This window comes from Pocillopora damicornis, chromosome 4 (genome assembly GCF_964200805.1).
Source record: "Pocillopora damicornis chromosome 4, jaPocDami1.2, whole genome shotgun sequence".
NCBI lineage: Eukaryota > Metazoa > Cnidaria > Anthozoa > Scleractinia > Pocilloporidae > Pocillopora > Pocillopora damicornis.
In genome coordinates, this window is record NC_142673.1 from 2587533 (window position 1) to 2610239 (window position 22707).

General features: G+C 38.3%; 2 protein-coding genes across 2 annotated transcripts; one reads left to right on the plus strand and one right to left on the minus strand.

The window, feature by feature from the left end:
* Positions 1–773: 773 nt before the first annotated feature.
* Positions 774–14849, minus strand: LOC113665288 (regulator of nonsense transcripts 1). Its single transcript, XM_027180959.2, has 28 exons — positions 14357–14849; positions 13202–13291; positions 12602–12769; positions 12297–12338; positions 11948–12044; positions 11080–11121; positions 10849–10922; positions 10624–10711; positions 10301–10484; positions 10088–10196; positions 9556–9675; positions 8995–9082; positions 8829–8899; positions 8583–8658; positions 8092–8295; positions 7351–7494; positions 7073–7134; positions 6608–6759; positions 6097–6214; positions 5420–5576; positions 4978–5064; positions 4650–4705; positions 4516–4558; positions 4295–4352; positions 3863–3936; positions 3410–3664; positions 2986–3111; positions 774–2453 (listed from the first exon to the last, which is right to left on the minus strand). The coding sequence occupies exons 1-28, from the start codon at positions 14710–14712 to the stop codon at positions 2208–2210; spliced, it is 3387 nt and encodes a 1128-aa protein (XP_027036760.2). The 5' UTR covers positions 14713–14849; the 3' UTR covers positions 774–2207.
* Positions 14850–14938: 89 nt separating this feature from the next.
* On the plus strand, positions 14939–20491 carry LOC113665290 (haloacid dehalogenase-like hydrolase domain-containing 5). The gene is made up of 8 exons (XM_027180961.2): positions 14939–15485; positions 15666–15778; positions 16400–16496; positions 16921–16957; positions 17841–18015; positions 18123–18168; positions 18850–18986; positions 19129–20491. Exons 1-8 carry the CDS (start codon positions 15159–15161, stop codon positions 19484–19486), a joined length of 1290 nt encoding a protein of 429 aa, XP_027036762.2. The 5' UTR covers positions 14939–15158; the 3' UTR covers positions 19487–20491.
* Positions 20492–22707: the final 2216 nt, after the last annotated feature.

Sequence of the window (22707 nt, forward strand, 5' to 3'; positions counted from 1 at the left end):
CACTGTGAGCAATTTATTCCTGATTTCTTTGTCTCTTTTACAAAAAATTTAGATCCAGTAAATTTAGATCCATTCAGATCCTTAACTTCTACCACACGTGAGATTGGTTTTGAAGGAACAGATTGATTAATGAGCTTGATTAGAAATTGCAACTTGTTATCTCCTCGCTATTCACTAACTAATTGAACAGCTGCACGACAATATTTGGTTGATAGTTCCTGATCTTTTTATCTCATCCCTAGTCCACTTAGCCAAGCCGGCAGAGCGTAAACAACAACGGGATGTCTGATAGGCGTTACCCTTCAACCCCCTCACTCACCTCCCCCCCCACCACTTCCACCCCCTCACAAACAAACTCCTTTGCCGCTTCGACGACTGGGGATAAGTCTGCGTGTCTCGTACTCAGACTTTATGCCTGAAACGAAGCCGCGAGTGAAAGGTCTGGGTACGGGAGATCCGGAGTATCGCAACGACAGGTTTGATTATTGGGAAAGCCTTGACCGAATTCCAATTTCCAAAAAATCAGCCACTTTTAGAGTTTCGATCAATACAAAAGCACTTATACTTTTGGTGGTATTCTCTCATCTTTTTAGAACTGAGTGTAATTCTCCCTAACGAATCTGTATTTACAAAGTATCGGAACGCGAATCGTTAGAATGTCTTAGGGGTTGAGGGAGCGTCCAATGCTGGTCGAATCCAACGCCAACCCACGTCAGAGAATACCCACTAAACCACGTCTGGAATTTCACACAAAAAAATAAACACACTGAGTATATTTTGAAACAATGAATGTTCCTATTATCATGAGTGCGAAAACACCAAAGCTAACTTCACGACCTGACTAAATTACAAAAATCTCCTTCAATCACTCACAAGAGAATGCACTACAACTTTGAACTCACATCAAACGCATCTGCCAAAAAGGTTTGTTATAACAGTACTAAAAATAAAAGTAATAATGTATCACACACTTAGCCCTAAGAGAACATCAACCACGGACTGATTGAACTAGGAAGTGGATTATAGGATCAATGAAAACACCAATAACTCTAACATTATTCAAAAGCTTACAACAAAATAACAACAAATACGAAACAAGATGCACTTCCGTACACCCTGCTTCAAAAAAAAACTTCACGGGACGCACGCCCATCGTTTCCTGACTTCTTAAAAACTTGTTCCCTTTTGGAGACAGAGACAAATTTATGGGCAACATTCTATCCAAAACACGTCTGTTTTGTCCTCAGTTCTGTCCTCTAAAACCAGCGGCAGCTTTAAGGAATGTCTTGCGCTTATTTTAGATGCTAAAAGAGGTTGGAAGTTCTAACGTAACCATAGTTTAGTCACTAGAACTAAAGCAAATAGTCATTAAAGGAAAGGTCTTTGCAGTAAGTTTAAATAAGATTAGGCTTATCAACCAAGCAACATTAAACTGATTTTTCTCGTAACCGAGGTTTAAGTTTACGAAACGTCTCACTTCGAAGATAAAGTGGACATCACGTTGTAGAACTCAAACAGTTCGTCCACAACCTTTGTTACAGATGTCTTGCTTGGAATGTTCAGTTTCAAATTGGGAAAGAGATTTCCGATAAAAATCCATAACAAAAACTTCATAGGAGAATCTGTTAATCTTTACCAAGATCTTGCATTTAATTATTTGGAAGCAAGTTCGTCTTGCTTTTGTGAATATCAGTGATGAAAGAAGCGTCAATAGTAAGCAAGCTAGCTGTGGGGTCTACTGTGTGACAGGGAGCTCAAGAAAAGTGAAAGATCTGGGCTGTCTGCTGTGTTACGACCAACTGTCCACAATCACGTCGAGGTTAATTATAAAGCTGGTTCTTTCTTGTCGTTTCACGGCACCCTACCAATGTCTTTTTTCTTCTATAAAACTAGCGAAGCTTTGCTCGTCAGGTCAAGAACCGTCTAAAAACCACCAAGTCAAAGTTCCAAAAAAAAAAACTTCATTTTTTTTCTGTTCGCGGCGTCAAAACCGTTGAGACCCGTCGTTTGTAAATGCGGGTGAAATTTTTCTCCTCTCTTCTCGTTCCACTCTCTCCTCTCTTTTTTCTTCAAGGTTTTAGTCAGCACCACACCCTCAGTGTGGGGACAATCAAGGGTGTGGCTTAAGCAAGGTGTTACCTTCTGGTTGCCTTGACGACGGCTGCCAGGTGACGACGTGCCCCCTTCACAGCCGGTAGGCTAGTACTTCAGTACTGAGAGGCATAGTTTGGTTGGGAGTAGTCTGGTAAGGAGTTCATGTAGCCTCCCCTCTCCCCTTGGTAGGTAGAATCCTGTGACAACACAGCATCTGCCTGAGATTTCAGGTTGAAGTCGTCTCCAAGGTAACTATCCTGAGATAGGTCCGGCTGCGACAATGGCTGTGAGGCCATGGGCTGACTCATGGACATGCCACCCTGAGTGAGTGGGCCCTGGGACAGAGGCTGGGAAGCATCCTATTGCAATGGGGAGAAAAACATTACAATAAGAAATCCACTCAACCCTTAAATTCTGAAGAGCTTGGCGCGAATTCTCAAAATGCGTGACAAAACATTTCCTTCCTCTAACACTGGGAAATTTGTGAAATATAGAGGTCATATTCTTCACTTTAGATTTCGTTTTCAAATTCCTCCCTGACGTTCTGTCAGAGAGTGTTTAAAAATTGTGAGAGTGAAAGTCTCCATCGCTTCTGGGAGTGGAGAGCTGCTTCACGGGTTGTTCATCAGCCTTCATTTTTCTGGTTCATCAGCTGCACACCGTGTTCCTCCTCTCCATCCCTCACTGTCCTCGATTCTTTGCAGTTTTATTTCCACACAAGCAAATTATTTTAAAATTTTCTCCTATTGCAGGGCAATAAAAGTCTGATTTCTTCGATACAACGATTTCAGACTGACTTGAATCAAACTAAATACCGCGTTCCTTTGGCGTAGATCGAGAATCAAGCTATCCTAAAGGAATAATCCCCATTTAAAGTTCGTCAGCTCATACCTGACTGGCCTGGCTGGCTGGCATGTGAGGAGCATACGCCATTGGTTGCTGGTGATGATGGTTGCGCTGATTTCGCTGCCGAGGCTGCTGAACTGGTCGGCCATGAGGCATTCGACCGGCAAGAGGCTAAAACATAAAGAAAAGTTGTCAGTTTAAACTCAGGGCACGACTTTCACGTCCAAAGCATGTGGCCATCAGACCTGATATTTACAAGACATTAGTGGAAAATTGTATGTTGGTGCAAAAATTACGGGCTACAGCTAAAGGAATACTCATAATTAATATCTACCTTACAAGGTCAAACCTTTAAACATGTTTGAGACAAGACCTCAACCCTCCCCCCACCCCAGCTGTAAAACGTAACGCTGATACGTCGCAGGACTTTCCCTAAAACCTTAAGAACAGATTAACCAAGTGCACTCACCTGCCCAAAGTAGGAGTGGTGTGGGGGAGGCACCGGAGGAATAAACATCCCCACGGGTACCGGGATCCTTGCAGCAGCAGCGGGTGGAATGGTTCGCTCGGCTCCGATGTAACTGAGCCGGTCATGAGTGTGGAAGTAAGTGTCATGGAAGGCTGCAGGATCCATGGGTGCCTGAGGTATCTGACGGTCATACACACTACCGCGGATTAGCGCTTCACGGGCGTCGAACATGGTGCTGCTCATGAAACGGCCGCCCTGAGGAGGAAAACAGGAAGGTGAGTACGTGGGCTGGGCTGTCAATCATTTTGAAAGTACATGGCACATGAGAAATGGCAAGTGGACGCCATGTTGTTTCACCAGATTTCAGGCACGACTGGGAACTATTCAGTCAACAAAGTTTGCAGGAATTAAATGAAAAAGGATGTTGAGCAAGAGAATGAACAGGTATCTTACCGGATTTGTACGGTTAACAAGTTTCCTTGGCTTGCTAAACTGAATCATGCTTTCCTTTAAATTGTTCAGGGGTCCTGCAATGCAAAATAGGCCATTCATACGTCAATGTTTAATTCTCGCAATGTGATCAAAAGGTTCTCCTTCGGGTTGCTATAAATTTCCTTGTAAAATTGTTAAGAGAATTTGGTCCTACATTATTCAACTTAAAAAACCCCTCACCCTCCAGCTGGTGATTTTTTTTTGTTCCCACGACCTGTTTGCGAGATTGTGAAGCGAAAACGTGATGAGAAGTTACATTCTGAGCACTTTTGAGGTTTTTGGGGTTAACTCACAGATATCCTGCCTCTCACCGTCTCTCACCGCCTCTCACCGCACGACGAATGACTGGCTGCATTCAATGAAAATGAAGCGGAATCAAAGTTTTCAGCTCACCTTCCATCAAAGCCTTGTTTTCTTTGTAGTAGTTCAACAGATGGTTCCACAGAGGTTGCTGAAGAGAAAAAAACCAATGCAGTCAGTTGCAGTAACTTGCAAGCTTTACTATAACTTGTGTATCAAAATGAAATAGAAGATCAAACTACGTCGGAGTGTGAAATCGCATTCAAGTTCAAAGAGTCGATTAGCAAATTTAACTATCTGTAGCAGCGACTTACCCTGGATAGGATCTTGGGGTTGCCAATGACAATGATTCCATATCTAAAATGGAAGAACGGATAACGTTAAACACTGAACAATTTAGAAACCTCTCGCATATTTTGTTCCTTAAACTAATAAATATAATACATACTTTGCTCGGGTCAAAGCAACGTTCAGACGTCTCGGATCATTCAAGAAACCAATTCCCTGCAGATCAACAACAAGAGACAGAAGTTAAGTAGACTACCTTCAATTGTCAATGGCCACCTCTTCAGAAGTGATCCTCATTAGGATATCATACACTGAAAAGCCCACCGGTTACTGCCTTGTATATTTAAGGCAAACTACAAATTTTCACTTTGTTCAAGAAGTAAAACTTGAGATAAGTCATCTTACTTATAAATCTCAAAATTGCTTTGCTTTTTGTTCAAAGTTGTCGGCCTCGGTTATTCTGAATTAGACATAAAAAAGGGTGATACCTGATGTTCGTTGGAGCGTACACAGGACAGGATAATGTAGTCCTTCTCCCGGCCCTGGAATGCATCGACACTGGCTACCTCGATTTCCTATGGTCAGAAAATGTGTGTGTTAACACTTATCACTGGTCTCTCATTCATGAAATCCTGATGTTGTAATCTCAAGAGTGTAAATATTACCAAACAGACTCGAATAGTCCTATTTATTTACTATGGGATGTTTCCTCCTAATTACCTCGATTTTTCCGCTCCAATAAGAAGATGTAGGTTACGGGAAAAAATATATATAAAAAAAGAAACAAAACAAAAAGCAAAACCCAAACGTTATAGAATAGGATGTTCATGTACTACCTTAAGGTCCAAAAACTCTCCCAATCCATCGTAATAAAAAGTGCGAAATTCAGTAGCGTGGATTGACACTCTTAACTCTTAAAGCACAACTTACCAGATAAAGATTGGCATGAAGAGAGCCACTAAACTGCATGTACTGTACGATGTAAGCTCTCTGACCCTCGTACGGAGTTATCACTCCAATCTGCTCTGGTTTCACGCCAGCACGGAGAAATCGAGTGGCAATCTTCTCCACGTTTGCAGCTTCAGTCCTGTGCAAGAAACACATACATGAACAAGTAGCACTCCAATTTTCATCGAAAGTAAAATAGCACTCGTGTTTCCTCTCTTTTGTGTGTAATAAGCTGTCCAGTAAGGGAATAAAATGATGAACAAAGCATCCTTCCGGATACATTATCGGCATTTTCAGTAATATTAGTTTCATTCGGCTATCTTTGCTCTTTCCCTCAAGGTTTCCCTTACGCTGTTTGAAAATTCTCCAAATAAGTGAAGTTCAAGTTGTAGAAAACCTGACTCGCAACGGTAGATCACTATTGCATCCAATGACTCTTCTACATCATTCTTACTTGCAGGATTATCACAACGCAATTTGTTTTGATGCGAGTGCGTTACACTAAAACGTTACAACAAAAAACCTAGCTTTTTTTACCCTTTACGGCGGCCAATTTACGTTTTTAACTCAGTTGTTAACACTAAATTACCTGCTATACTCTCCCACCGACGCAACATCACAGTTTCTTTAGAAACTTACCCCTTTTATAAAGAACCTACCTGTTGAGGTAAGATGTTCCCGAGGAAGCGATTTCCTCCTGACCCATGGTGGAATAAAAGAACATTGGCTTATCGGGAACAGGCCAAGGGAAGTCAATTCCGGTCTGCTGGCGTTCAGCTGCGAGAGAAATGGTACGAGAGGAAGCTTTACACGAGGCACAGCATTTCAAGATAGTTGGGATTTGCAGACTTAGCAGGAATGCCAACTTAATGGACTGGATACTTTAAACTGAATTAACACGATGCAAGATAAGTATATTACTGCATAACTGTCTTCAAAAATATCAGCCATGTAGCTCAATCATTCCAATTGACCAACACTGCCTAAAACTCATGCTCACATTTAACGATTCTTCCCCACTTCAACCTTTTGCCCAAAGGTCTTGAGGCCGTGTCAACCCTTTATCCCTAAGAACGACTATCCTCTCATTTCTCCTTACATTTTCACACTTCGACATAACAGGAAATGCATAAGGAACAGTTTGGAAAATATGAAGATAGCCGAACTTACCGACAGTGACTCCATTCTGAAGAGTTCCGTCATAAAACAGATTGGATGGGAACTCGCTCAGGGAAGGGTGCATACGATACTGGACTTGGAGACGAATAGGACGGATCCCAAGAACCACCAGACGTTCAAACAAAGACTGAGACAGACCAGCACTACACAGGATGAAAAAAGAAAAAAAAAAACCAGTCAGATTAAACACCACCCTGCTTATAGCTAGCGTAACAAATAGAACTGGTTGTTGCACTGCTCTGTTTTTAACTTATAACAAGAACCATCAGAACTGCGGGAAATGTTTCAGAGTTGTTTTCCTGCCTGAAAAGTTGCAATGACACCTTTACATTTCCATTTTAGTTTTGTATACCAGAGTGCAAATGAAAAAAACTTCATGTTCTATGCTTCAGCCCCTTCAACATCATGTGAATGTCAATAAAAGAAATAAGTTAAAAGAGATTTTCAGACACTTACTTAGCTGCTTTCTTGCACATCACAACAGGACCAAGCTGACAATGATCACCAACCAGGATGAGCTGAATACAACAAAAAAACCCATGATTGTTAACAAAACTGTCCAAAACATTTCATGTCCATTCACAGGACCCACAAAACAACTTGAGTTTTGTTTAAAGCAGCAGTGTTCAAACAGAAACTGGGATTTGAAAGAGGTTTATTCATTAAAAAAAAAAACAAAAAAAAACACGTTTTTGATCCAACCATAATTAGCATGATCTAAACCTGTGACAGACCTGTTTGCAGCCTAGTACAACAGGCACCATGCACTCTGGTTCAGTGGCTTGGGTTGACTCATCAATCAGCACAGTACGGAATCTGAACTTGGACAGGCGAGGGTCACCAGCACCAACACAAGTGGTACAAATCACATCTGCATGCTGAGGAAGAAGGAAAAGCTCCCTTGAGTGAAAAGCAAGGAGATCTGAGCTCCACAACATAAAATTAATGAAATAGAATCAACTCTTACACCAAAGGACAGCTAAGAGACATGTTGATTTCAAGATAATTTTTTTAACATTAAGCAATTTACAGAAGGGTACATATAGCAAGGAATTGCCAACTTCATTTAACCCTTCCCAGGGGAGTGAAGCTGAAATGATTATTCACTCTGATATACAAGTAAATATCAATTTCAGAAGCCTTTAATAGTATATATATATGAAAATGTATTTCCTCGTTAGACCCACAATATTAAGTTCTAGCTCTTATTGAAATGGGTATCTTAAATTCTATTTCACATAGTTGGGGAATCAAACATGAAACTATTGCCAGCAAGGGTAGTTTAAAGTAACTCCGCATGAACAGCTATAGCTTGGGGTGACAGACATCTCTTTAAGCTGAATTGTTAATGCTGAAAACACCAGCTTTACAAATCTTGTTCATGTACTTCATCAACTTTTAGTTGATTATCAAATAATGTATAGCTCCTGTAACAACTGAGTAATGCATGGTGTTGAGTTGTAAATAGACTTTACCTGGAGAAGCTCGCGTTCACAATTTCTCTTCAGAGATCGGTACCTCTTCTCATCAGCAGCAGACAGCTCACCCTGCTCATCTTTGAGCTGCTGCAGCTTTTGGAGTTCAGGAACACTGTCCATGTTACGCACTTGATTGTGCAGTGCAAGGAATGCTACAGGAGAGTCAATAGCCTCTCTACTCTTGGCACACAGTCTCACAACCTAAGGACAAATCACTGTCTGTTATCAGTCTCCCTGAAAACTAGGAACTGGAGAGGTTTATTATAAGTTTTCAAGTAAAAAATGAAGAATTCTACATTTTGTGCTAAAGCTGCGAACTTGATGGAGGAAATTCACATGCAATACATTGGCCTCAGAAAAACCAAGCTTGATAATATTAATCAACCTGCATAATTTCAATGGCTTTTTCTGACTCTTATTACAGTTATTCCCTATATACTACATACTGTGATTTTACAAAGTCATTGCCTGTAATGAGCACATTGTACCTTGAGTCCTGTCTTATGGATTTTCTCTGTCAACTGGTCCACTGCAATGTTACTTGGAGCACAGACAAGAACTTGACTAACAAACCAACAAAAATGAAGTGTTAACATAAAGCTTTTACTTCAAGAAGAATAACCATTCATAGCCGCGAGGATCACCTATATTTGTTTATTCTACTGTTGTGCACATTTATGATTTTCATATATCTACAGTCATTAGTCAGAGAAATGTTTTCTTATTGTACTTACCCATTGTTTTGCTTGGCTAGGTGATAAACAACACTGGCTGATGTGACTGTTTTTCCGGTACCCGGGGGTCCCTATGTGAAAAAATGAAAAATATAAACTTGGAATCAGCACAATCTACATGTAAAAGTTGTTTATAAGACAGAAAGCAACCTGACACTTCACTAACCTGGATAAGACTAAGTGGTCTTTGTAAGACAGTCTTGACAGCATACACTTGTGAATGGTTCAGCTCTGGCAGACCTTGGGCTGAAAACCTACAAAGAGTGATTGTCACCTTCAGTATGTAAAGCAATAGCAGATCACTTGCAATATGACAAACTCTTAGGGATACAATCATGGCAATACAGTGAATACTCTAAAAACCCTCTCCTTTCTCTTGTCTCCTTTCTCTAAACAAATCCTCTAGCACTGATTTTCATCAGAGCTCATATTATTTTGTGTTTCAGCATAAAGAATATTAGAATTTCAAAGCTTTTATTAGTTTCTATTTCAAATATTATAAATTTCCAATAAAGAATTTCATGGCTCCATGGGAAAGCTCCTACCAGTCTCTAATAAGTCCCCCCCACCTTAACCTTCCCCAATAACTCCCTCATCAAGAACTCCTAGAAAGTAATAAGCCCTATGAGATCTGTAAGAGCATTTCAAATAATTCCTCAGCAAATGACCAAGACCTGTCATAACCAATACCATCTCAATCAGGTACACAACATTCTTGAGTACCAACCTCTTAGGCAGCTGGCATTTGACAACCTGTTCTTCCACCTCATGACCCAGCAGCTTGTGATAGATGTAGCCACTGACTGATGTTTCATCCACAGCAAAGGTCTTCATTCCTGTTTGCATTCTGATCATAAAGTAAACACAATAACGTGAGATAATGACAAAAGTGAAGCCACACACGGACACCCTCCCCATGATAAGTCACAACTTTTGAGCCTGTCAGGTAAGTTTACAAGTTGTCCAGTGTTTTCCAGAGAATTTTATGTAGTCAGCCACTGAATAAAAAATAAGTATTTCACATCAAGAGAAGTATTTCTAATGCTTTCTCTCAGAAAGTGGCTGATGCTTCAGAAATCTCACAAAAGAATGGTTATTTGACCTTGTTAAAAACTTTTTTAAAACCACGTTAGTCAGACGAAAGCCATCTCAGAAAAGAGAGCAAAATTAAAACTGGTTTGAAACATTAAGAACCAAATCAAAGTTTGAACTACAACAGCGACAGGTTCTCAGGGTTAAAGATGCCTTGAAATTTTCACCTGTCAAATGAGGTTGATTTCCACACAAAGTCCACAACAAAGTTATGAGTACATTCAACTGGGGCACCCAGATTGCTGCGCAACTCAATCCCCACTTCCTCACCAAAGTCTGATGAGCACAGTCAAGGAAATCACAAAAGTATCTGCTGGCAAAACATATGTTTAAGAAACAGGTCCTTCATTACATATACAGCTTTTCAAAAGCAAGGATACTGTTCGGCACTTTGATCACATGACCAACACCCTGCCAAGGTTTGTGTAATTCCCCGACATATCGCAGGCGGAGCTCATCACCAGGCATCAATCTCATGTCATCATTTGTCTTGGGAAAGGAGAAGTATGCAATCCTTTTCTTGTTGAGACCAATGTCCCAACGAACAACAATGTTATCTTGAGTCTGTGGAAATGGAGATTTACATGTAATCAGGCAATAGTAGGGAAAGGTCGCTGTAAAGTACTGATAGATGGAAGAATTTGAAGTCAAAGTATCAATTAATTTTTTAGAATTGGTAAGTCTGCTGTTAAGCCAAATCTACCTGAGACTCTTTCAGCTTCTTGTCATAATCTGCTTCCAGTTTAACCAGTGGGCCAAAGATGTTTTGATATTGGTAGGCATCCTCATACCTGAACAAAATATGACATGGGAAGGGTGAACACCTTTGTCAATAAAGGGGAAAGATGGATTGAAGGATAAGAGGTACAGATAAAAGGAATTATAATTTTTCATGTTTTACATCAATTTAATAACTGCAGCCACAGACCTGAGAAGAACTTGTTGTGGTTCATCATCAACTCCTGGTTTATCCAAATCTTCTAACTTGGCTTCAGGATTATCCTATGAAAAACAACCATCACACAATTAAGCCAGAGACAGAGCCCAATTACTACAATAAAAAACCCAACAATCAACTACATTCATCCACAAGGTGGTAATGATACATTTGCATTGGGAAAAAAATTCAAACATTACTCAACAAATGTACAGCACAAACCTTCCACAGTTCTTCGAGCTTGTTAATCTGTTGTGCAGAGATCTGTGAGATGTAAAAATGTTGAATGAGTGCCACATTCATTAACTGGTGGACAACCTATGTGGTTTAAAGGGTGTTTGACAACTGCATCACTAAGGGGAGATTGAGTGCCTGAAACATCCAGGAGCTTCCACTATTGGCAGCCAGCTCCTAGATGGAGACTTCTCCTATGGCTTGCAAATCCTGGCAGCCCAGCCATGAGCCCCAACACAGGAAAGGGAAACAGGCACCTGTAACAGTGAATAAACAGTAGAAAAGGGTGGGAAGGGGTGGGGAAACCTGCCTAGATGATGAGCTAACACTCCTCACAATGCTGCCAGTTCGTGATCAAAGCAAGCACAAAAATGCCTCAAATGAAGAGCACATGGAATTCTGACACAAGCGCATATGCAAAAAAACGCTGATGCTCTTTATTGTTAACTCTGTTAAATTGAATAAAATTGCATTTTAATCAAGGGTGTCACTAACTTTTAGCAACTGGGCATGCTGAATGCAAAGCTTGACCACAGAGCCTTATTCCCTTTTCTCAGGTACTCCAGAGACACATACACCCTTCCCTGACATTATGAAATTATTCAGAGACAGGGATGCATTTCCCTGAACTACCACACCTTAGTAGCCAAAAAATAGGTATAGAGTAAATTAAACCAGTAAATCTCTTCATTTTTGATAATTCAATTATATTTTTAGTTTTGAGAAATCTCATAAGGAAAATAAGGGATGGAAACTGAAACATTCTTCTTCTGGTGGATGAGCTGCACAAAATTATTTTCACAACAACTAAATTTTCCCAGCGCTCTATCATTAATAATCAAATATGAATGTCTACCTGTCTGGCTCGCAGCTGATCCTCATCAGGTGGAACTTTAACAAGCCAGGACAAGAAGCACCTATCATTAATCAGAGGCTGCCACTGTGCCTGGTCCCTAAGTTTGAACAAAGCAAGTGTCTATATTACCAGATACACAAAAAAAACAGAACAGTTCACACTAAATAGTTTCCACATTAAAACTGACCTTTAATTTGCTCAACAAGTTTATTTTAAATCACAATTATGTCACTAGTAGAGTGCATTAAAGCACCAACAAAAAGTGAGAATATCAAAGCAGGTACTGAATAGTACGAAGGCCATGTTCAAGTTCCTGTTCAATTTTTTTAAATGAGAATATTATACATACCAGTTCATGTCCTTGGAGTTACTCTGTGTAGCACAGGGTTGTCTGAAGAAAGATACACAAGTGGCAAAAGTAAGCAAAAGGAACCTTGTTGTAATTATTTTGAACTTAAAATTTACTAAACTCAAGTCATAAAGGAAAGAATAATTTTTTTGCAAGAAATTGGAAAACTTTGATAGCAGAACCACCTTTATTCTATCAACATGTTCCCTAGTATATCAAATTTCCAGGAATTACTCTTTGATGAATTCAAGAAACAATTCTTCCTAGATACACATATATAAAAGAAGCTTTACAGACCAACTAACCTGCACAGTAACACCACAACTGAATCAGCCTTAGCAGGAATAAATCCCAACAAGAAGACATTGCGGCAGCCACAGTTGTAGCATTCCAAGATTGTCTCCCCTAGAGGACCATCTTTGTGAAGTGTCACCTCTTTGTGCTTGGCTCTTACAAGGTGGTTTACAATATGACTGCACAGAAACACATACCAATTAAAGATAACTTCCTGACTCCATATCTAAGTTCAACCTCTCGTTAAAGCATTGCTGCCTGTTCTTTGGCAAGACATGCAACTCTCACAATGCTTCTCTCCACCCAGGTTTTGTAAATGGATAGCATCCATAACTGTTAGGGTATCCCAACAAAATGACAAGGGGGGGGGGGGAAGTGGGGATAAGCGGCATTGAACTAGCATCAATCCCATCTGAGGGGATGAACACCTTTCCCTGATTTATTCATGCCTCAAAAGCCAAGATAAGTTCTCACAGTATGGGCTACTTAGCCAGTCAGATGCAATCTATTCTTAGTCTCTACCACTGTTCCAAATGAGTGCATGGTGGACATGCACTAAGTGGAAATATCCTTCATGAAACCATAACCGAGTTGAAATTTGTTCCACAAACCTGCCTGCAGTGTTTCCTCGCCCATTACAGAACCACTTCTTGCACTGAATGCACTGCACAACAGATGCTGGGTCATGAACTCCACAATACCTGCAGGTATAATTGATCAATATTATAATTACATGTAAGTTGGTTCGCTCGGAAGTGCAAATCTATAAATAAATTAATTATAAAGATCTGGATCATGATAACCCTGATAATGGTAATAGAGCAGTTTTCAATTTAGTATTGATGATAAAACCAAATTGCTTTGATTACCCCAGATAACTCACACCAATTTCTTAACCAATCTAGATATTTTCTTGATAGGATGTTTCCTTTGCTTTGATTGGCCAATGCAATTATTTTGGTTTTGGTTTTACAATTCTCGATTGAAATGCACCCCTCAGTGTAGTTCACAATTTAAAACATCATTGATTAACAAACACACAATTGTAAGAGGCTTAAAAATAAATATATTGAAATATATCTGGTCAGGAACAGCTATGTGTTAGCCTCCAGGCTACTAATCTTGCTACTACCTGTTTTCTAGATAATATGTATAAATTATTTGGAGAAGTTACATATTTATCACTTTTGGGAGTTAAAGGATTAATAGGGAATTATTGAGTTTCTTAACATGACTACAGCCATAAAAATTTTCTCCAAAAAAAATTTAAAAATGCCCCATTTAAAACCTAATTTGGATCACAAAATGTAGTCATATAACTGGGTTTCTTCTTTTTTTTTTAACCGAGAAAAAAAATTGAAGTCTGTATTTAGGTGCTGCAAATTATTTTCAATTCGTCAATTACGACCTTTGGGTTGTGTAAGATAGTGTTATTAAAGAGTTCAGCTCAACTTATTAAAATAGAAAAGAAATGTTAGACTAAAAGAGAACAAAGCGAGTTGAATTAATAATTTGCAACATTTTCAAGTTAAAGAAACGACATGATTTTTTTTTTAAGCGGGTCAAGAACAGCTGAATCTCGCTCCATGCCGGACATGCAGTGTCGGTCCAGGTGAACACTTGTAAGCCTTTCTTACATTATGGAAACCCATTTTCCCAGATTTCACTTTGACGAAAAACAGAAAACAATTTAAGATGTCTGGGAAAACATAATTATGGAACCGTTAAGCAGTTAACTGAATATTTGATTTTAACGTTGAACGCACCTGCAAGCGAAGGCTGGAAGATCCTTCGAGTAAAAAGTCTCGTCCTCATCTTCTTCAAAGTTAAGCTCCCCCAAAGAGTTGCTAACCTTAGAAACGGTACCATCCACCTTAGCTTCTTCGATTCCTGTTGTTGGGCCGTTAGCTAGATCTTCTTTTTTGTCTGCGACGTTGCCATTGACCAAAGGTTGGCTCGGTTCAGGTTGTGAAGCTTGAGATTGGGTTTGGGTTTGCGAAGGTACTGTAAAGTCGTGAAATTCGTACTCGCTTCCTTGTGTGTCCGCACCGAAATCAGCTTCTTCAGTGTCTAAAAAAGTCAAAGTTTGAGATGCAGGCCCGTAGGAGTCTACAGTGCTCATCTTTCAGACGAAAAAAAGTAAAAACTGTCTCAGTTGCGACAGTTAAAACGAAAGTATCGGAGGATTTTGAGATCTATCGTAAGAACGTGGCCAAGATGGCGACTTCAGCCACGCGATTCCAATTTCGCAATACGTCCGTGAAAAGATCGGAATTTCTCGGTTCCACAGACATGTCTTCGACTTTCCGACTTATTATCGACTTGAACGGTATCTGAAGAACATTTCCCATCATGCCATAGTTTTTCAAGATGGCGATAGTTGCCTAGCTGGGGTTCAATGTACCATTATTTAGTCAATTCTTCACGTCTTACCGGCATTTTCACAATTTGTCTGTAGTATGATGAAAGAGACCTCTGAAATTCGAAAGAAAAGATTAACAGACTGTTTAATTCAAGTTGGAAGCTCTAACCTTTTTAATTTTTAATTTAGCGTCATCTGTATCATAGATGTCCCGTCTACACAATTTGTACGTAACATCTCGTCACTTCCTGCAGTCCTTCGCTCCAAAAATATCCGTACAACGGATTTTCAGGGCTCGTTTTTTCTGCGAGAATTCAACTCCAAGGCCTTCACCCAAAACATCGGCGCAGACTTTTGGGGTTTTGTTAGACATCGACGGAGTTCTTGTCAGGGGCCGGAACCCAATCCCCGGAGCGAAAGAAGCCTTGGGACTGCTTCAAAAGTCGGATGTTCCTACAGTTTTCTTGACAAATGGTGGCCTTGAAATGGAAAAGGAACTGGCGGAACATCTTTCAGATAGGATCGGCTTTGAGGTAAGTTATTGAAATATATTATTGGCGAGGAGTGGCTTGGTGAATCATGATGGCTTAGTAGATCGATAAGCGAAAGAAGGGTAGGGTTAGTAATTTACCATTTGAGAGGGGTTGCTTTGTTCCTCAAGGTATGTCTCTTTATTATTGTTTAACGGTGAAGAAATATTTTTTAACTTTTAGGTACGAGAAGATCAGATGATTTTATCACATACACCTCTAAAAATGTTTGATTGGCTTCACAACAAACATGTTTTGGTATCTGGTCAAGGAAGTGCTAAAGAAATTCTTGAAGAGTATCCTTTCACAATATATCTTGGGCACTTTGCTGAAGTTTCAGTGAGCTGGAAGATTAATAATGGTGTACATCTGTCCAAGAACAGAATATGTTTTCATGGGTCGATTGCAGACCAATGCTCCACATTCGCACTGACAGGCAAAAAAAAAAATTGAAATTTCTGGGATATGAAACACCCATGATGTGTCAAATCCATACCAAAGTGGAACATATTTATATATCTCTGGGGTGGAAGAGGAGGGGAGAGTCAGGGTTCACTTAGACAAGTGCATTACACTATTGTATTTCTTAATGAAACCTCTGGCTAAAGTTGTTCAAAGGGTGAATAGTGCTATATGCTAATTATTGGATAGCACACTACAATTTGTTAACACTTATCCATTGGATAGTGATTTTTCTGGTAGATAGCGTTATCCACGCCTTGAACAACTGGGCTCTGATGTTCAGGAACATCAATGAGCTTCATGAGCTTTTTGATCTGCATGCAAACTATATCTTTTTCACCAAGTGTAGTGGAAACTAGGAGCTGTTAGCATGTTCATCAAAAAAGTCAAAATAAGACAAATCAAAGCAATCAAGGAGATGAACAATGCTACTTTCGTTAACTTACAAAAATAAGATATGGATTTACCAAGGTATCTGATGTTGAAGATGTGCGAAGAGCATATCCATTGCTGGACATGGTAGACAGGGAACGTAGATATGACTTTGCTTCTGTAAGTAAAAATAATTTATTCAAACAATTGTCTATCTGCCATTTAACAAATAGATTCCTTGTTGTGCATCTGTTCAGTAATAGTCAGATCCACACAATGTCATTTAAATTGATAAGAACAAAAAAGTGGCACAGCGGTGCAACCAAATGTGTCCATGGCAACAGTCCAGAATCTTTGCTTTTTATCTTAAAAGAGAAAAAATGCTGTTAATGGTGATGTAATTTATGGGTTTGTCCTCCAAAATGTTATAAGTGAGAATGCCATATCATATAATGTAAAATCATTGTCAGGAAAAATGCTTCAAGATTTGGGAAATGCATCAGAAGTTATATTGTGTAACTTGTTTTCCTTTACTTATAACCTAGCATTTCTAATAACTTTTTAACAATAAAAGAAACTTAGTAGATTTTGCTCTTTTTTTCAGCTTGGTTATGCTCCTGAAGAATTTCCACCTATTGAAGGTAAGTTTTAAGTGAAAATTTATTTGTAAGGCATGCACATGTATGAGTAGGCTATTCATTAACCCTTCCCATTCAGGTAGGCTATTCATGTCTTTTGCCATAATCTTTTACACTGGAATTATGAAAAAGAATTACACTTTTAACTCAGGAGAAAAATGCTAAGGAATCAATTTTGCTGAGACAAGCTACTTCAGTTGTTATTTTGAATGTGTAATATTTTTCATTTCTCACAAATAAGTCTTATATTTCTGCAGCCATTAATTTATGATTATTATTTTGATTTTTACACATATCATTTCTATACCAATAATTTCATACTTTATAAAAATTACACTGCCCTTTATTTACCATGTTTCACGCCTCTTTTAACAGTGTGTTTTATTTACTTAACCCTTTAACTTCCAGAAGTGATTAACAGGTAACTTCTCCCTATTATATCCATACATTATCCAGCAAATAGGTAGTGAGATTACTCAAACTTATTAGGTACAAGATATTATCTTGATGGAACACCAAATTCTCATAACCAATTCACAAAGAAATGTATAGCAGCTGGAGGAGAGAATTAACCATCAGATCCTGGGTTAAACCTTTTTCCTACAAGTGTTTTGTGTCTTGTATTTTCCTTTAGCATTGTTGTAGATGCTCGGAACTTGTTGAATAGATTATTCAAAATTAACTTATCTTGTAGATAGAAATAAGAGAGATGGTAAGTTTTTTTCTTTGTCTCACGCTCCTTTATGAACTTATCTTTCAGTCACACAATGCAAGTTATTTAACCTTAGCCAGCCAAACTAACCAGGTCACAAAAATACCAATTTTTATCTGTAATAGGTAAAGTAATTTAATTACTTACATTATATTTCCTTTTTGTCCTATATAGCAATAGTATTGCTTGGAGAGCCGGTGAGATGGGAAACAAATCTTCAGTTGGTTATTGATATGCTTGTTACCAATGGAAGCCCATCATCTAGTGTGCTGTCTATACCAAGCCCCCATATTCCTGTAATCGTTTCAAATACAGATTTAATATACATGGCAGAAGTTTCATTACCCAGGTACACATAAAGAGTGATGATTTTGTCAGAATTGAAACATAAATTAGTTGTCAGTACTGATCTTAGCATTTAAAACCTTAACCTATAATATCATTTAAAAATTTCAGATTTGGACATGGTGCTTTCTTGCTTAGCTTGGAAAATCTTTATAAGGTGTGAAGATATCTGTTATTTATTTTAGCCCTTAAGGTGTTTGTTAAATGTAACCTAAGGACTGTTATAAAATTGATTGCTAGTGCCATGTAGTTGCTGTTGGCATTCTGTAAAGGATGCATTGAGTAGATAGAACCAAACTGGTGTAAAGTACTACTATTGTACTGTTGTTTCTAGACATTTTAAATTTGAAAACACCTTCAAAGAATTTTTCATGCAAATAATTTGTGCATGTGCAGGTTTTTTTAGGTTTTTTCAGTTTTTTGGTTGAGTCACTTTGTAGAAGTTTATTCATTTGTGATTTGAAAGTTTACTGCTTTTCTGTGTGCTGGAGTTGTTTTTTCGTCTGTTTCATAGAGAGTTTGATATTTAGGAAAAATTATTGATTTCATCTCTAGATGTTGATTGGAGAATCATAAGATTCTTTAGTGTCACAGCCAGTTAAAGATGTATCATACATTGTTTCAGAGAATGTTTCGTCTCTGAGCCATAGAAAAATCTTCCACCTCACCAGAAATTTGCCTTTTGCTAAACATTTCTTTTTTTTAATGACTCTCATTTAAGGAGAACCAGACAGTCTGCTGTTGGATTGTAACAGTCATCAGATATAAAAATAGTGATATTTTTCACTTGCTTGCATTAAAACATACTCCTAAAAAATTGTAATATTTTTGTTTCCAGAAACTGACGGGTCAAAAATTGGTTTACTCAGCATTTCTAGGAAAGCCATACTTAACAAGTTACCAGTATGCAGAATACTGCCTGAATCAAAACAGTGGAGGAGCATCTGGCAATCTGAGAACACTATATGCTGTTGGGTCAGTGCAAATGTACATGCATCATGGTGTAACATAAAACTCTATTAGATAAAGCAAATGATGATGTATTCTGAAAAGAGACTCCATATCTTAACTTGCCCATGTGTTATTCTCCATTAAATTTACTTAATTTTCACTTTAGTGACAATCTGGATACAGACATTTATGGAGCCAATTTGTGTCATGAGTATGTAAAGGTATTTGATGATGGTAGTGGAAATATTAATACTTATGAACATCAGCCAAATGACTCCTCAAGTCAACTGGAACAGAATACATTCAAATGGTTACCTGGGGTTAGGAAAGTAGAATCAATTCTTGTCCAAACTGGTGTATCAACTCAAGATAATGACAACCAGCCTTCAACCAAGGAAGATGCTCGCTATTTACATCGCGACACTCATTTTCATCCTCACTTGAGGAGAGCAAACCATGTTGTGGAGAATATTGCCCAAGCAGTTGAACTGATCCTAAAGCAGGAACAGATAAATTCCCAATAATGATGCAACAATGAATATGTATAAAATGGAGTGTTTGTAAAATTAAATACATTTATTCTTATAAATTCCCAGAAAAATGATGCAAAATGTTTCATATATTACACTAACACAATATTTTTGCAAATTTATAACTTGTCTTCAATGTAGGAATGGTAGATAGTAATTAATTAACTAGTAAATAGAAATATACTGGTAATGTGTCCTAAGGTAACCTGCTTAGACTAATTTTAAAATTTCTACTCTACACCAAATTTCAGTGGGAATGGTTTTTGTTTTGATTAATGGAGACAAAATAACATTCCAGTCGTGACTCATTTATTGCTTTAAAACAATTTACTTGTGTATTACATCTAGTTAAGTAACTTTTTTTCAAAGTTTCATTTGAGAAAAATAATGATATTTTCAATCTAGGATAGGGCTTTTTACTTTAATTATCATAATGGCAATACTTAAAAAATTTATATATATATTTAGAAATTCAACCCACAAAAACACATTATCGTCAGATGATTACATTCTTAGCTTTCGAATATTCATAGAAATTTCATGTTTTCAATATTAATTTATATAAGATGCATCATTGTTTTCAAAAATATATTGTATAGTGGTTATATTATTTATACAATTAGCTCTGAGTGTTGGAATTTTTTTTTAACCCTTAAACTCCTAAGATCTCATTAGTAATTCTCCTTACTGTCTGCCTTATAGTTCTTGTGATGTTAGTTTGGAGAATTTGGTATTGGATCAACTAATAATTCCCTAATTAATATTTTTCTATATTCTCATCATTTGTCTGCTTGACACTGTATTGATATTGTTAGGAGAAATTCTGTCTTGGTCACTCTTGGGAGTTAAAGGGTTAAGGACAGTGTTGTGTTTCACAAGGTTTTATTTAGAGGAAGATGTTACCTTAATTTTAATCTGTTTTTATTTCTTGGGATCACAATTTTGTGTTAAATATTTATTTAAACATGAAGAATAAATTGTTTTTAATATGCTGTGAAATATTTTATGATTACTTTGCTGCAATTTGACATTATGTAATACGTAATAGAAACTGTGCGATTATCAAAAACGCTTGCCATTTTGGCGGAGCCACGGGCTAAATTCCGGAATCTCCTCGTCTTGGACGCGAAACCCAATCTAGTCCTCTTCTTAGAGGGATCGAAAAATGTAACGGAGCGACGTTAAACGCTCACGAAACGCAGAGTAAACGCAAAAAAAAAAAAAAAACGCGATAGCAAGAACAAAGGAAATATGACGTTTAAATTGTCTAGACAAGATGCCGGTCTGTCTCAGGATGTAGGATGTACTAATTATTATCTCCTAATTGATATCCTCATGTTTCCCACACAGTTTGTTGTTGCCCATTTTTAAGTTTGTGCTGTTTCGTTTTTGTCGTAATTTTACCTGTGGATTTGTATACAATGACATGAGTAAAGAGACGCGACATGCTGTTGTCGAAATTATCTACTTAGCCAAGATCTTGAAAAGAGACTTGTACGTCATCTAAGAAGAGAAATCCCTTGAGAAGACGTTTATCAAAAGTTTACCTTTCTAAACACAAAGGTAGCGTAATGTTGTTAACTAATGCTACGATATCGAAAGATATGTCGTCGAAATTGTCGTTGTCATTTTCAAGATGCAACAGGCAGCAGAAATCAAACCAAAATAACACAGAAGGTATCTGAGAGCGCCAGGGTGTGCCCAATTTTGTTTTCTTTTTTCTCCATTTCGCGTGCTGAGATTGATACAGACAATTTTCGGGGTGAAATTTTGACCAAGGAATTAAAAGAATGCTTCTATTTTGGATTATGTAATGCATCTGAGACAATCAAAGCCTTGTTTACCATTAAAGTACCAAAAGAACATTTCCGATCTTAAACATCCATCATTTTAGCCAGAAAAGTAATCACCCGTTTATTTATAGCAATAGAGAGGAATTTTTGGTGGCCTTTCATTCCACAGGGACGCCGCAAGAACGGAATTCTCCAGTCACCACATCTCTCCCATCCTCGACCTCGGGATTCACTCGTGAGAGAAGTACCTTCCACAAGCCTTGCGGAAAGCATATATCCAGTGTTGCTGATAGCATTTAAAATTATTAAAACGGCGTAACGTAGTGTTGGTTGGTTTCTTTGAACTGTCACACTACTTTAGAATGCTCCAAATGCTTTATTCTTCTACGTTCGGGTATTGCGTGACAAACTCTTCAAAAGACGGATTAAAAAAAGGCGCGCCGATTTCATTGTTACAGTACTTACGTCACCGTCAAACAACTATTGCTTGTGACGATCACGAAATCTTTCGTTTCGACCGTCAACAATTGTGCACGCAACGAGTGCATCAAATAGGGAACAATTCATTAGGTACATTTACTTGCGTCGTGCATCTTTCTGATTGAATGTAAAAAAAAGGAAAAGGACAAACAATCAAACAGGCGAAAAAAAATTTAATGGGGCCAGTTAGTCACGTTTTGACATGAAAAAGCTGCACTCAGCTGCGCGGTTGGTAAAAGTGTTAATACGCAGTTGACAACTGTCAACAGTCGTGAACTGTCTCGATTTGCGTGTACAGTCTACGAAGGTTACTTTATTCCCACATATTGCTCTATTAACTCGAGACTGAGCTGATGCTTCCGATGATATCAATGAAGCAAATGTCTGACGCTCGAGTCGTTTACGCTGTCAAAGGTCGAGTAGATGCAAACATTTATAAACACGTAGAATTTAAAATGCATGAACTTGGCCTCTGTGAGACGCGTGGCGTGATGGATGCATAGGTGTGTCGGAAACCTAGCGACGCAAAATTTTCAATTACCCCTTTATACAAGCTCTCAAAAAGTGTGGATGGTGAACATGTGAAGGTTATGAGATCGGTGCAATTGTGAAAGTTTTCAAATGAAGCACGTGTTATAGCCTAGATACTTGTGAATGGTCAATATGTGATTTTGTGGGTAGGAAGTCGAAAAACTTACTAATTTCCCTGCGCACAACTAGTGGGCGTATTTATGACATTTTGGCATTATGTCAAAGTTTGTATGCTCAAACCGCGGCAGACTGATTGATGCAATTATTTTCAGCAGATAACAATCGACGCCCAAATTTTACCTACAGCGATGTTTGCTTGCTATTTGTAGAACTAATCGAGTTTTTGATGTGCGTAAAAGCCCTGGCGTTAAGCTCGATTTAACAGCAAAGTAGATCCCAAAGACAAAGTAT